We start from the raw sequence: 13,960 nt of genomic DNA, 5'->3' as shown, positions 1-13,960 counted from the left end.
TTATGTCAGGGACGTGCAAATGGCAGAAGAGAACCACTCACAGTTTCCCTCGTCAGTTCCATCGTAGCAGTCCTTGTATCCATTGCAGCGTCCACTCTTAGGATAGCATTCGCCGTTCACGCAGGGAAGGGAACCCAGCAGTCTCGTTGCACAAGTCTGTAAGGCCAAGGCTTGTTAAGGTACAGTTTCTTATTGCAAGAACTACAACACTAATATAGCTGATCACCCATCCCGCTCAGCGCTGCGGAAAACAGAAATTTCGCCAGGAGAGATGCCAGGCTAAGTTCTGCTAGCTGGGTACCCTTCCGAATTATAAAATGAATTCAAAGGTACATTAGCGGAATATTAACAACAACAATAAAATAAATAAATAAATATCTGCGTCACGCGAGGTCCAGGAAGTAACTTTACGGAAGAATGTGCGCCAGTTCAAGATCGTCAACTGTCGCATTGCTGCTAAACTAGAACGATGACCAAAAATACATAATAACGACTTTCTATGTAGGGCCACGGAGGATCATATTCCGTCCAAGTTTCATACGGCCGTTAACAAGCCAAATAGTAGCAGACAGCAGGTCTGTCTGTTTCCTCGGATGTTTTGGCTTAGCAGTTCGTTTCGAATTACGAAATTCTGGACCGTCGATGAGAGTGTATGCTTACCCTGAAGAGTCGTGACATTCAGGTTTGTAGCCACAATGAGCCCTGCGAACTGCAAGAGAAAGAAAAAAACATTGGCATCGAAAAAAAAAATACTGACAACCATACACGTGCTAAGGCACACAACAAACACTACTAAATATTACCGAAACGAAATAAGACGAGTGCTACTGCTGTTATCTGCAACCGTTTGATCAAATTCGACAACTATTCATTGAAAGTGAGAGCCTGTAAGTAGGACGGTCGCGTCTGCTACTGATGAAGCAGCAGAGTAGTTTATGAAGGACGTCGTACCGGATGATTGCGGATTAATTTGCCTGGAATTTTTGAAGGTGCACGTAAGCAAACGAACTTTATTTCAGTTTGCCCCCATCGGAATGCGGCCGCACCGGTCGGCCAGCGTTTGAACCCAAGGCCTCGTACTCAGTAGCCGCTAGAACACCACGAACTCGGACTCCGTGGCGGGTCTCTGTGCGGTTTCTGTACAGCGCGTGAAAACAAAACGAAATCCAAACAAGAAATGATTTTCCATCAGAGGGCAGCCACAGACTTTTCTTTATAACGGTTTGCATTCGCATACGATCATTTGTCCGCGCCTCATGAGCAGCCACAAAGTTTTTCCGTTAATATCATACGCTCACTGCACCTCCACAGCTCATCGGCAAGCAATGCTGCTCCGCCTTACACCGTGACCAACGCCAGTGGAATTCTGCTGGTTTCACATCCGTCAAAATTCAGTGCAGAAAAGAATATTCAGTCGCATATGCAAAAGCGCCTCGTGTTTGGTGCATATACGCACCGCGAACGTCTTGTTCACGTCTGGAGCGAAGTTTTGCGTGACGTAGTATTCCGCCTTGTCGGGTTTCCCGTCGCGGTCCCGCCACACGGCGCGCACGTGGCTTCCCCAGTGGTCCTCCATGTGGTACAGGGTCTCGATTACCTGCGGAAACATTAGAGGAAACAGTGCGACAGCTCTTCGTTACCCACTTGCACGTGGTGTCAATGAAGAAACCACACGACGCGCGCACACTCTGTTCCCTCAAACAGGCATTGCTCCACCGTGGATTGCCCAAAGCGGATGCTGCTTAGACTGATTGCCGCGTCAAGTTGAAAGCGATTCCGCGGAGTGACAGGAGTAAACATTGCTCAAGGCATTCAGCTTAACTTATTCGCTCCGAGGGCGCGAGTACTCGTGCCAGTGGTTTTGCAATATTTACTTCTAAACCACCTACGTACAGGTTAGTCTATTTGCATGCTTCGTTCTTTATTGGCTAACAAAAGAAGCTGAATGTAAATACTTCGAGGTGACAAATTTATCTGTGAGTATTACTGAAAAACGCTGCAGCTCATTGTAGCATTTAAATGTAAGCATTTAACATGCCCATTGTTGCCACATCAGCCCATGCCGCCACCGACAAAACGTTTTGCTGAGCCTTGGTTCCAGCGTATCTATAGTAGTCAGGGACAGCGGACAAATATTTGAAACGAAGACAAGATAGAGCCCGTCCGTCATAAGGATTGTGCAGTGAGCATGCCCGCAATGTGAATCGCAGTGTCAATAAAGTTTTTTTTTTTTTTCTTCTTTACTGTGGATATGAATAAACGCACGTGGCAGTGTCACCAACAGTGATGCTGCACAACAACTTCTTATAATGAACAGAGCATAAAGAAGGAAAATTTCAGCCTGGCGCTAATGTTTCGACAAGGCATCTTCGTTGAAATCTGGCACCAGGCTGATGCTTCTCTTGCTTGCCCATTGTTAATTATCGCGTATCACTCTTACCTTAAACTCTTTCTCTTATGTGGACCACAACGTACAATAATACATCCTGGTACTACAGTGGTGCTACTGCACTGGTACTAATCGTTTCGTACTACTACGGAAACTGGTATTAGACCAGTTTACGTACAGTACGCCACGAACGTCAAAGGAGAAGGCTTAGTTTTACTTAAACATAGCGATATTAGTCGGGTCAAAAGCCTGGAAGGCTACTCTATATAGGTTTGTGATGAAAGATACGCTGCCGCAACTTGAAAACGTACACATATAACTGGCACATATAAAGCAGTAATCATTGTAGAAAAAGACGTTAAGGTAACCTACTAAGTCTAACAACCATATCCCTCTACAAACCCTCGTAAAATGTTCGAAACCCACATATATCAACAAAAGTTGTCTTACGTAAGAGAGTTTCCTAATTGACTGATGTTCTGGTGCCCGTCACTCGGCGTAGTAGCGAGGCCACCACTGTGGCGATGGCTAATCACAGACTACACTTACGTATGAGGAAGTTGTGAGACTAAAGGCACAGAAGCGGCTTTGCTGTGCGTAGCGCACAGGCGGTCCAATGACATCCCGCCGTTCGGGGCGCGTGTTGCAGTATGAATACCAAACGTGGCCTCACCGACGTGAGTGTCAAGTCGTTCTTCCCTTGCACAGCCACCAAGTCGCTATCCAGTCCATTCAGACCAGCAACAGTTTCCGGAGAATACGTGGGAACCAACTCAATCAAGTTGTTAGATCGGTCTTGCTTCAAGTTCTTCCACATGTAGAACTGTAAATTAAGAAAAAAAAAAAACGGAATGTGCGGATGTCAATGAATATGCCGACCAGAGTCTCAAGACCATACCATAAACACAGCAAACGTTTCAGGTTTCAAGTTTGCTTCTATTACAGATCGCGAACTGGACCAATAGACTGCTAAGACCTCAAAAAAAGAAGAAAAAAAAAGAAAGCTCGTGCTTCAGTTGGCGTTCAGCATGATGCATGGTTCTAACTCGATCTAACGCCACATAGATCACATAAAATCAACGTAACAGAACGAAACAGCGTAGTACGGAACTATACATCACGCTATATACAAGGTAATTACAACTTTGAAGAAACAATTATCAAGGTCAAATTATTCAAATGCAGTCACAGCTGAAGTACAAGTCTAAAAAAGAAGGCCAGCATATAGATGCAACTTTGATACCTTTTATTAATAGCCAGAATTAAGCAAAGGGAAGAACAAGGAATGCAAGTCATTACGTATACTTCTATACTTCTTATCTCTTACCAGCATGAATTATTCGGCCCACATAGACTTATTTCTTCAATTTATCTCCATCGCAAAGTGCAGTTTCTTTCGAGAAATTCGTTCGAGGGACAGGAGTGAAGCTCTCTGAAGAGATACAAGCGTCTGAAAACAACTACCAAGAACCAGTCCCGGTTATTGTCCAACAATGCATTTAGCTTGATTTCGGAGGTCGTTATATGTAGCACTGTGTTGCACTAAATGTGATGGGTGGCGCTATCGCTACTAGAGGTGTGCACGGGCTCCGGGTAGCCCGAAAGCCCGAGCCCGACCCGGCCCGCGGGCCGGGCTCGGGCGGGCCGACGTATTTTCACCTCGGGCCCGGGCCGGGCTCGGGCTACTTGGAGTTTTATCGGGCCGGGCTCGGGCCCGGCGCAAAGCCCGACTCAAGCCCGAAATATAGAGAATGAGCGGGAATTATTTTCCAGCACGCAGACAGCACCTTTTCCGCGACCGCCCTTTACCACTTTTCCTTTCTATTCGCTATTTTAAACAAAATGGGAGCAGGTAAAGCACTGCCTCTGTTGCACTCCGACAAACAGAGAAGTAACACCACCTGAGCTAGTGACGGCGCCACGCGACTGTTCGCGTTAGATTTAAGGCCAAATCCCAGATTAGTGAAAATGCACGCGACAGCGACGAGCGACCCGACGTAGATCGCCTTCGTGCAAGCTGACGCTTGCATGGGCATACCCCATACATGTGACGGCTTTGGCGAGCGAACTCCATTGTTGCTGGCATGAGGCCGTCTACTTGTACAGCAAAAGCGCCGCACTTCGTTGAAGCCGGAATCGTTGGACTGCTTGCTGTTTTTGCACGACAATTTGTAATCTGTGTAATAGAGACTGTTCGTCGTGTGTCGTTTGATCATATTTGATATGCTTAATAAAATGCGAAATTACTGGAAAACGATGTTTTGTTGTCGCAGCGAACCTTCAAAAAGCCGGGCCGGGCCGGGCCCAGGATTGTGTTTTCGTACGTCGGGCCGGGCCGGGCGGGCTCGCAGCCCTTTGCCGTCGGGCTCGGGCGGGCCTTCGACAAAGTCAGCGGGCCTGGGCCGGGCTCGGGCTCAGAAATACGGCCCGTGCACAGCTCTAATCGCTACCACCATGCAAGTAAGGTCGTTATATGCGGAACTATGTTGCACTATGTGCGATAAATGTTATCCAACCCACCGTGCTAGGGAGCCTAAACGCAAGCGCTATTTTGCGTTCATTCTCCATACATCGTGTACCTTACCAGTTACGCGAGAAGGAACAGGTACACCACTTCGAAACACCGTGCTGCGTTTGCGACCAAAGGCGTAACGTCTCAACGACGTCATTTGAGAACTATACACCAATGACAAGAATTACCGAGCACTCCCCTTGCCACGTGCAGTGCCGCAAGGTACCATCACTGTGCCGCACGCCGGAATTTATATGTAGTACCAGTGTCACCAACGTGTCAATGGCCCCGGTGTCGATGCCGCCGGCACCGCTGGTACCACAGGTGGGGCCGACGCCATCGGCACCTCCGCACGGTGTCACTGTACCACCGTTCTGTTTCTATACACCGCTCTCTCATAGTATACTATCCACGGAATCCTCCCACGACAAGGGTTAGATAGAGATGCGAAACCAACGTCAATTCCTACAGACAGCTAAGCGCATTAAAAGCGAATGCGTTGCCACCGGAGCAGTCAGTAAGATAGTTATCACTCTTTTGCGAATATGTAGTTTCGCAAATTCTTACGTTTCCTCGGTTGATACCCTGGACAGGAACTATGATGGCGTCAGCAGTGAGATCGCCGTTGCTGGATATCTGGTAGACCATCACTTTCACAGCCGGTGCCATCTCGGGTGACAAGGGAATGCTGAATGCGGTTATCGTCTGGACCAGGCCGTAGGCTTTCTGCACTCCAGATTGGAGCACCGTTCCCTTGGAAATCACCTGCGTACCATTCAGACCGCGTGTTGAAGGCGAAAGACGTACGAGTGCGTTTGATTCGCGTCAGTGTCAACATAAAACATGGTGCTTTTTGTGACACCGAGATTCCTAAACTGTGGTAAAATGATGGTCGTTTAACACTGCGAAATAGAACATCGAAGAACATTGATACAGAATATACTTTACAAACACATAGGCTACTATGAACCAATGCGGAAGAACTCACCAAATAGTGGAAGAACTTGATGTAAAAGTTGGTGCGCACGTGGAATATGGCGTACTGGCCAGCCTGAAAACGAAAACATGATGCAGTAGACGATAAGCGCACGGATTAATTGAAATAAAACTATGTACAGAAAACACCGCTCACGAGACTTTATTGTGTAACGAGGCGTCTAGTGTAGGGCGGTTAAAAATGACAGAGTTCGCAAAGCAGTAATTTGGGACTTCGGCTTCGTACCTCATTTGAGCTGACAATGAATGAAACGGCAGAATTTATTGGGTTGCACTTCCATCTTAACACCGTCGTGAACCCTCAAATATACGGGTCATACGCGTTCGAGTCCACCTCTATTTTTCTGGTCCCTGTCCTAAAGCAAAGTAGAAAACCAGATGAAGTCTTGGCTAGCACCCGCGGCTCTCTTGATCTGCCTTGAAAGCGTACGTTGGAAGTAAAACTCTGCCGAAGGATATCGAAAAGAGATTTCCATACGTCGTCTTTATACCGTGAATTTCTGCTCAACAGTTCTATAGCTGTTGCTCGTATCCGCCATCGTAGCTTATGCGACTGTGGCTGCGCATCTCGAGGACGCGGGTTGAATTCCCGACCACGGCGGCCGCATTTCGATCGGGTTAAAGGAAAAAAACATCCGTGTACCTAAATTTAGGAGCGTGTTAAAGAACCACAGGTGGTTAAAATTTATTCGTAGTTCTTCCCTACGGCGTTCGTCGTAACGGTATCGTAGTTTCAACTTGTAGGTTGACCTCCGTCAAGATGTTAATCAGCTATTTTAGTCCTGACCCGCGGGCAACGCCTTTTATTGTCAATGAAAAAAAGGAAAAGAATAAGTGAAATAAGAAGATTGAAACTTCGCCCCGCCACGGTGGTCTAGTGGTTATGGCGCTCGACTGCAGTTCGCGGGATCGGATCCCGGCCGCGGCGGCTGCATTTTCGAGGGAAGGTGATAATGTTTGAGGCCCGTGCACTTAGATTTAGGTGCACGTTAAAGAAACCCAAGTGGTCGAAATTTCCGGCGTCCCTCATAATCATATCGTGATTTTAGGACGTTAAACCCCAGATATTATTATATTATTATTAAGATGGAAACTTCCTGCGATAGCGTATTGCGCGTCTAATCCAAAAAGGTTTTTTGATAATTCCGAACACAAAGCAAATATGTCTGCAAGCTTGACAGAAACAACTAGCGACCCCGTAATGGGTTTCTCGCACATCTATAACTTCTAAGTCTTTTGAGGCAATTCCGCATGCTAACAAGAACGCCTCATATCAAACAACTTCTTCTTCTATTTCTGCAGTCGCTGCTTGCATGGACATTGACCCATTTAGTTTATACTTTGTCGCACATTTTTACAATTGCCTGGGAAGCAGAAATACTGAATAGGCGTCAAGATACTCACAATACCATTCGTCGTGCTCGTAGTTATCTGTATGTACTTCTTTTTCGGCGAATGCTGAGCCACTGCAAGTGCTTCTGTATCCACTGTGTCTTCTTTATCATGATATCTCGCCTGTAAGAGCCAGTTTAGTCGTTTTGGGGCTAAAAAGGCAGCTTTCATGAAAATAAAGAGGTATTATACACACAAGTAACGCGTCATATCATGCTTTAGACAAACCAGAATAATCGAAAATGCCACGTTTATTGAAAATACAGTGGGGTTTGCTTGTTAGCTTGAACTCACTCTAATGATGATAATGTTAATATAGGATTTGCAGTACCAAAATGAGTTTCTGCAGAATCTCAACGCAGGCATAAGAAAAAAATCCGCACCGGTTTCCTTTGTAACTTTGCGAGGTAAGTTTAGGTGCATGCCAACTTTCCTTTTCATATCTGCTGTGCGATTTCACAAAGACATCGGCTTAAAGATAACTCAGTCGATCGCTATGTATCGCCAAGACCAGAAAACGAGCGTTTTCTTTTTCTTTCCTTGATCGAATTTTGTGCACTGAAAGCGGGCTTTAGCACGTGCTCGCTTTTATTAAAACTGTGCATTCGGAGAAAGGTACGCACCCTGATTACGATGCGCTCGGCGCCGTCGGGCGGTTCCACATCGATGATGGCCATGCCTTTCTCGTCGGGCTGCTTCTGGACTTCCTCTATACCCCGACCACCACCCTGTGTTGTAAAACTGACCGAGATGTTAGAGTTGGCCAGTTTCTCCTCCGGCAGCTTGACCAAGTCGTGGTACGTCACGGCGATCTGCAAGCGGGAAAGGCGACGTCGAAGCGCTGTCGACATTTTCTCTCTCTCTCTCTAAGGCCCCATAGAGTATACTTAGCTTAGCTGGACTATGCACGCAAACGAGGTGAGTAGCGATGTCGCTGCTACATAAAGTAGCCGCGAAAATTTCCAAATGCTCACAGTGAATGTGTTGCGCCGCATGTAATTTGCCGTCTTTCGATGGACGTTTAACATCATTAAGACCTACGCACACACTGGCTGGTTCGATTTTCCGTGGCGACACAATTTCTGCGGAACCGTTACGAAAAAAATGTGTTTGTGTGTGTGTGTGTGTTCGCGTGCGTGCGTGCGTGTGTGCTTGCGTGCGTGTGTGCGTGTGTGCGTGCGTGCGTGCGTGTGTGTGTGTGTGTGTGTGTGTGTGTGTGTGTGTGTGTGTGTGTGTGTGTGTGTGTGTGTGTGTGTGTGTGTGTGTGTGTGTGTGTGTGTGTGAGAGAGAGAGAGAGAGAGAGAGAGAGAGAGATAGAGAGAGAAGAGCAGCTGAATATGAGTTTCATAACCTCACGTGCTAACTAATCTGTCGCGCTCCCCTGCAGCATCTTTCAAGGCATAAAACTTCGACAATTATTATTAAGTGGCTCAGGGAGGCCGTTGCGACGTCCTACTACGTGACGTCGAGGAAATTCCGTCTCACATGCTTTAGTGACTATGTTTAGTTTGTTCCCTAAAGGCGCACTATAGTTCCGTAACACAGTGCGCCCTATTGTAATCTGCGGTTAATATAGCTTGACATATAGTAGATCATTGGGTACTGGTGCGCGAAGCAAATTTATAGCGTTGCCGTACCTGTTTATAGTCGTCATTATTCAATGCTCAAAGTGAATAAAAGAAATAGCTACCTAGCTCCTGAAAATATGACGCGTACGCTAAGTACCATGGCTTGTCCAGTATTACATCACTTTGCGCATACTCACGTATACGGAGAACACCATTCCGGGCTTGAAGACAAGTGGCTTCACACCGAGAATCTTTAGGCTGAGTGACGAGTTGATGACGCGGGATCGCGCATACCCGTCGACGATGACGTCCAGGAAACGTTCGCCCACAGCAGCCTTTATTTCGATCTCACATTTGTCCAGTGGGTGGGGCGATGCAAGATCGCGAAGTTCGGACATGGGGAACTTGAACTGGTAGCCCATCCGGAACTGATAATGTAAACGTAGAAAAACATCAGTGTCAGTGACAGAGTGCCTCACTTGTGTGCAATCAAAGCCATCGCTGGTTCTCATGAATGCACTACCAAGTTCTTGCTTGCGCGAAGCCTGCTACGCGAGGCAAGCGTTGACTTTACGTGGAAAACGAACCCGTCAACAGACAGTGGTTATTATTGAAATAATGTGAGGCATAAAGCGCGCACGAATGCAACGACGTGGGACATCGAAGCCTTATTTTCTAGCATTCGGCATCCCCGCTCCTTACATATTTCACCCAGCGCTGCTAGTTGGCTCAACAGAATCACTGCACTTAACTGAACCCCGTGAGGGCAAAAGGAAGAACAGTTAGCTTTGTCCAAAGAGCGAAGCGTGATAGTGATAGCAATTTTCTGTACAAGTAAACGAATTTAGGTTCGCAATTTTATCAGCCGCGTGTACTGCAGTAAGCGTTCGCCTACTATTAGTAAATTAACAAGCGTAGTATCTCACGTGCACTGGCAAACGTAAACCTAAATCACTCGATAGCCGCGGACACTCGCAGACAGAACACCGGTGTTTTAAACATAAAACATAAAAAGAGGTCAGAAAACGCATCTCGTTCACTTTCATAGGAAAACATATCCCGAAGCTTTCTATAAAGAGACCTCTAACGATAGGCGCGCGGGAATAGAGCGTACACTAAGTCCCCCTCGGGTGGCCCCACCGCAGATTGCAAGAGAGAGAGGGCGCGTAGGCAGCCGACGAGCTTAGCCGAGCTAAGAGACTTCGGCAGCCACGGCAGGGCTGATTAGAATAGTTGATACAGAAACACCATCAACACCCTCTGCACACCGCTGCGGCGCGCTCACTAGGTCTACCCTGACAACCTGCAGCCGGCGCCAGTACAGTTGGGGTTAATATGAGGTTACTTATAACAAAAACAGAGAGTTGGATACTGATGAGAGCTCAAGAGTCCTGGCCACGTGGTCCAGGCAGAAAGCAAAAACGCTCGAGCACGTCGAGCATTTTTAAGCGGCAACACTGGATGGACATGCGGGAGTGGGTGCTCACATCGTGCACGTATTCCTCGAGGTATGGCTCGACGACCTGGATTCCCGGATCGTAGTCCTGCACCAAGGTGGGGCGCACGTAGGCGCGGATGGTGGCGTTGCCGAACACTGGCGCCACGGTAGTGTAGTTCGCCGATACATCGCCCTCGAAATATTCGTCCGTATCCAGCACAAACGGCGCCACGTTTACGTACACGTCGTAGCGCTCGGTGAACCAGCGCTCGAGCAGGATCTTGCGTTCCTCCACCTGGCTCAGCACCACTACCTTGAGGCTCCACCAGCCCACCGCGTAGTCGTACGGAAGGTCGAAGTTGATTTTGATAAATCCTGCAAAAAGAACAAGCGTATGGGGGTGCGTGGACTTTCTGAAGATATTGCATTCAAATAGAAACGTATCATATTTACTTTTAAATCGCCTACTGCAGTGTTGCCCTACTTCAGACGTATCATTTGAAGGGACGGACAGAATAAATTATTATAGGTTATCGAAACGTTCTTTATTAGCTAAGGATAATTAACTTGGACATCTAATCTATATTGACTTCTCACGTTCACTTGTTTGCTGACGATTGTGTAATTTATCGTAAAATAACCAGTATTGAGGATTCTAATGCTCTTCAATCAGATTTAAACTACATAAGTGATTGGTGTAATACCTGGCGAATGGAACTAAATATTATTAAATATAAAATTTTGCGTGTTCACAGAAATTCCACCACTCTTCCACCCTACCATTTGAATAAGATCCCCTTAGATCCTGTGACCTCATACAAATACTTGGGCGTTCATATAACTTCAAATCTAACCTGGTCTCTTCACATTGAGTACATAATCAGTAGAGCTAACAGCACGCTTGGCTACTTACGTCACAACTTTTCTAATGCCCCATCATCCTTAAAACTACTACTTTACCAGTCATCAGTGCGCCCCGAATTAGAATATGCTGCAGCAGTGTGGTACCCACACAACAAAAACCTCATCTTTTCTCTCGAGCTCGTTCAAAATAATTCAGTTCGATTCATTTATTCTAATTATAACCGTACTTCCAGCATAACTTCAATGAAAGCTAACTTATGCCTCCCATCACTAGCGTCTCGGAGGAAGATAGCACGCTTAACTTTGTTTCACGGGTTCTATCATCATCCATCTCTTCAAAATGACTTCATTTCACAGCTGCATTACTTATCGCACCGTATAAACCATCGCTACAAAGTCAGAATTCAAACAGGAAATACTAACACTTTCACTCATTCCTTTTTCCCCAGAACATACCGGCAATGGAACCACCTTCCCAATGACATAGTCGCCATCAATGATAACAAACTTTTTCGCAAGGCTGTAGCTAACGTTGTTAAAGTGGGAAATTTTAACATATTCTTTTTATCGTTTTGCTGTCGAGCAATTCAGAAAAATTAGCTAACGTTGTATATGCAGGAATTAATATTAATTCCTGCATATACAATGTTAGCTAATACTGACACGCTACACTGACCTTTCCTATATTTATTTTAGTTATTTATTGTACCCTCAAGGCCCGAGGGCATTACAGAGGGGGGTGGAAAACGAGAAATTGTACAACAATTGGCTAGTAATATTATACAGTAAGAAAGTAATACAGTAGCGTTTATGTAACATGATATTTATCATGTTACCTTGTTCCTTTACATTAGTACTTAGAGTCCTTTGCGCAAATCATTGCCTAACTACATTGTATGTATTGCTATTACTAGTTTGTTGTCTTATTACGCTACTGTATTACTTTCTTACTTATAATATTACTAGCCAATTGTTGTACAATTTCGCGTTTTCCACTCCCCTCTGTAACGCCCTCGGGCCTCGAGGGTGCAATAAATAAATAAAATAAATATAGGAAAGGTCAGTGTAGCGTGTCAGTATCTGAGCACGTCCACTCGCAAAGGCCAAGACTGTAGCAACAGAGTGAATAGAATAAAATGCCTGCAACCATATTTACTACTTTTGGTAAATACACGGAAAAATACCTCGGAAAACCAAGCCAGTTTTTAGGCGCACATTTTGAACATATACAGGGTGTTTCAAGAAATGTGTCCGAAAGTCCTAAAAAAATAAGGGAAGTGCAATATTTGCTCGCTGCCTTCATAATTACTTTTTATATGGCAGCAGTCATCTTAACATAACTAAAGACATCAATTACGATAGTAATGAAATAAATTAAATGAATTAAAATTTTAATTAGAGGATTCAGGCGATCGGGTCAAATGGGAGAATCGGAGCCCTTTCTGAGAATAGTTCATTGGCGCTTTGAGATTTCCAAAAGGCGGACGCTGGTAATTATAGCAGAGTGATGAAATATAACCAATTTAACCGGTGAAACCGAAACGTGGAAGAGCGAAACCGCCATACTCTTCCGAGACGTAAAGAATGAGCGAGAGTCGTTACATCAACCATCGATCGACATTGCTTCGTGGGTGTGCGGGCTGTGCTTGCGATTACAGCACGCATGGGGCACAGAAGTTAGCAAATGCAGAAGAACTAACGCCACTGCAATCGTTGTCGTGAACAGTGACGTCATTTTGGTCGTCTGCTAGTTGCGCTCGTTGCGCTTTGGCTTCGGTTTTGCCGGTGAATTTGGTCAAATTTCATTACTCCGAAATAATTATCAGAGCCCGGTTTTTCGAAATCTCAAAGGGGCAATGTTCCTTTCGCAGGAATTGATGTCTCTAGTCATCTTAAGATGTCTGCAGCTACAGAAAAAGTAATTATGAAGGCAGTGAGCAAGTATTGCATTTACCATACTTTTTTAAGATTTTCGGACACATTTCTTGAAACACACTGTATGACGTCTCTTTCAATCTTCAGCCACATTGTGTCGTGTCTTTGACAAATAATGTTGCATAATCTGTGTTCGCATGCGTGTCTGTTTTTGTTCAGAGATATTTAATTGGTATTATTTAGAACTCTGATTTTAAATATATTTGGGGTGTCGTGCAATACTTTCTTTCGCCGGATTATCATGTGTGTTTCGATATAAATACTAACTTATACGCATAGAAAGCTTAATAGGAATAATTTTCCGGGTGTTACATGCCAAAACCATGATATGATTACGAGGCATTCCGTACTGGAGGGCTCCGGCAATTTCGACCACCTGGGGTCCTCTAACGTACACCTAAGTATAAGTACACGGGCCTCAAGCATTTTAGCCTCCACCTAAATGCGACCGCCGTGCCCAGAACCGAACCCGCGTCTTTCGGGTCAGTAGCCGAGATACAGAAAGCTTAATGATGTTCGAGCTGGAACGGGTGTCAACTTCACACTTTCATAACAAAAATGGGAACAAGACTAGAACATTCTTGCGAAACTTACCAAGGTATGGGTACTGAGAAAGCCACCGCTTCATCACAATTCCTCGAGAATCCTAGAAAGATGCGAGGAAGAGTTCAAAAACATATATTTGGGCAGCGTGTAAATGTAAGACTAGCCCTTAGACTGCCTTCCAGTCGCATTTTGTCTCAGCTTATCAGAAGCACGGAAGCTTGGGCGAGTTTGTAAGACATCATGGCACAACTTCAAAGCGCTAAAAAACAGGGACAAACGAAAAAGAGTGGACACGACGAGCGCTAACTTGAAACTGAAAT

At 45.5% G+C, this 13,960-nt stretch overlaps 1 protein-coding gene across 1 annotated transcript in view; it reads right to left on the bottom strand.

Annotated features, from left to right (window-relative positions):
- The window catches only part of LOC119404758 (CD109 antigen-like), a 99,163-nt gene that overhangs the window by 33,710 nt on the left and 51,493 nt on the right, over window positions 1-13,960 (bottom strand). Inside the window, 12 exon segments of the mRNA XM_037671423.2 lie at window positions 42-129; window positions 131-156; window positions 661-709; window positions 1,457-1,597; window positions 3,063-3,212; window positions 5,469-5,666; window positions 5,890-5,952; window positions 7,302-7,412; window positions 7,913-8,101; window positions 9,055-9,285; window positions 10,345-10,670; window positions 13,689-13,740. Coding sequence (XP_037527351.1) covers window positions 42-129; window positions 131-156; window positions 661-709; window positions 1,457-1,597; window positions 3,063-3,212; window positions 5,469-5,666; window positions 5,890-5,952; window positions 7,302-7,412; window positions 7,913-8,101; window positions 9,055-9,285; window positions 10,345-10,670; window positions 13,689-13,740 — 1,624 coding nt within the window.

This window comes from Rhipicephalus sanguineus, chromosome 1 (assembly GCF_013339695.2).
Source record: "Rhipicephalus sanguineus isolate Rsan-2018 chromosome 1, BIME_Rsan_1.4, whole genome shotgun sequence".
Lineage (NCBI taxonomy): Eukaryota > Metazoa > Arthropoda > Arachnida > Ixodida > Ixodidae > Rhipicephalus > Rhipicephalus sanguineus.
This window is presented reverse-complemented; position numbering and strand designations above follow the sequence as displayed.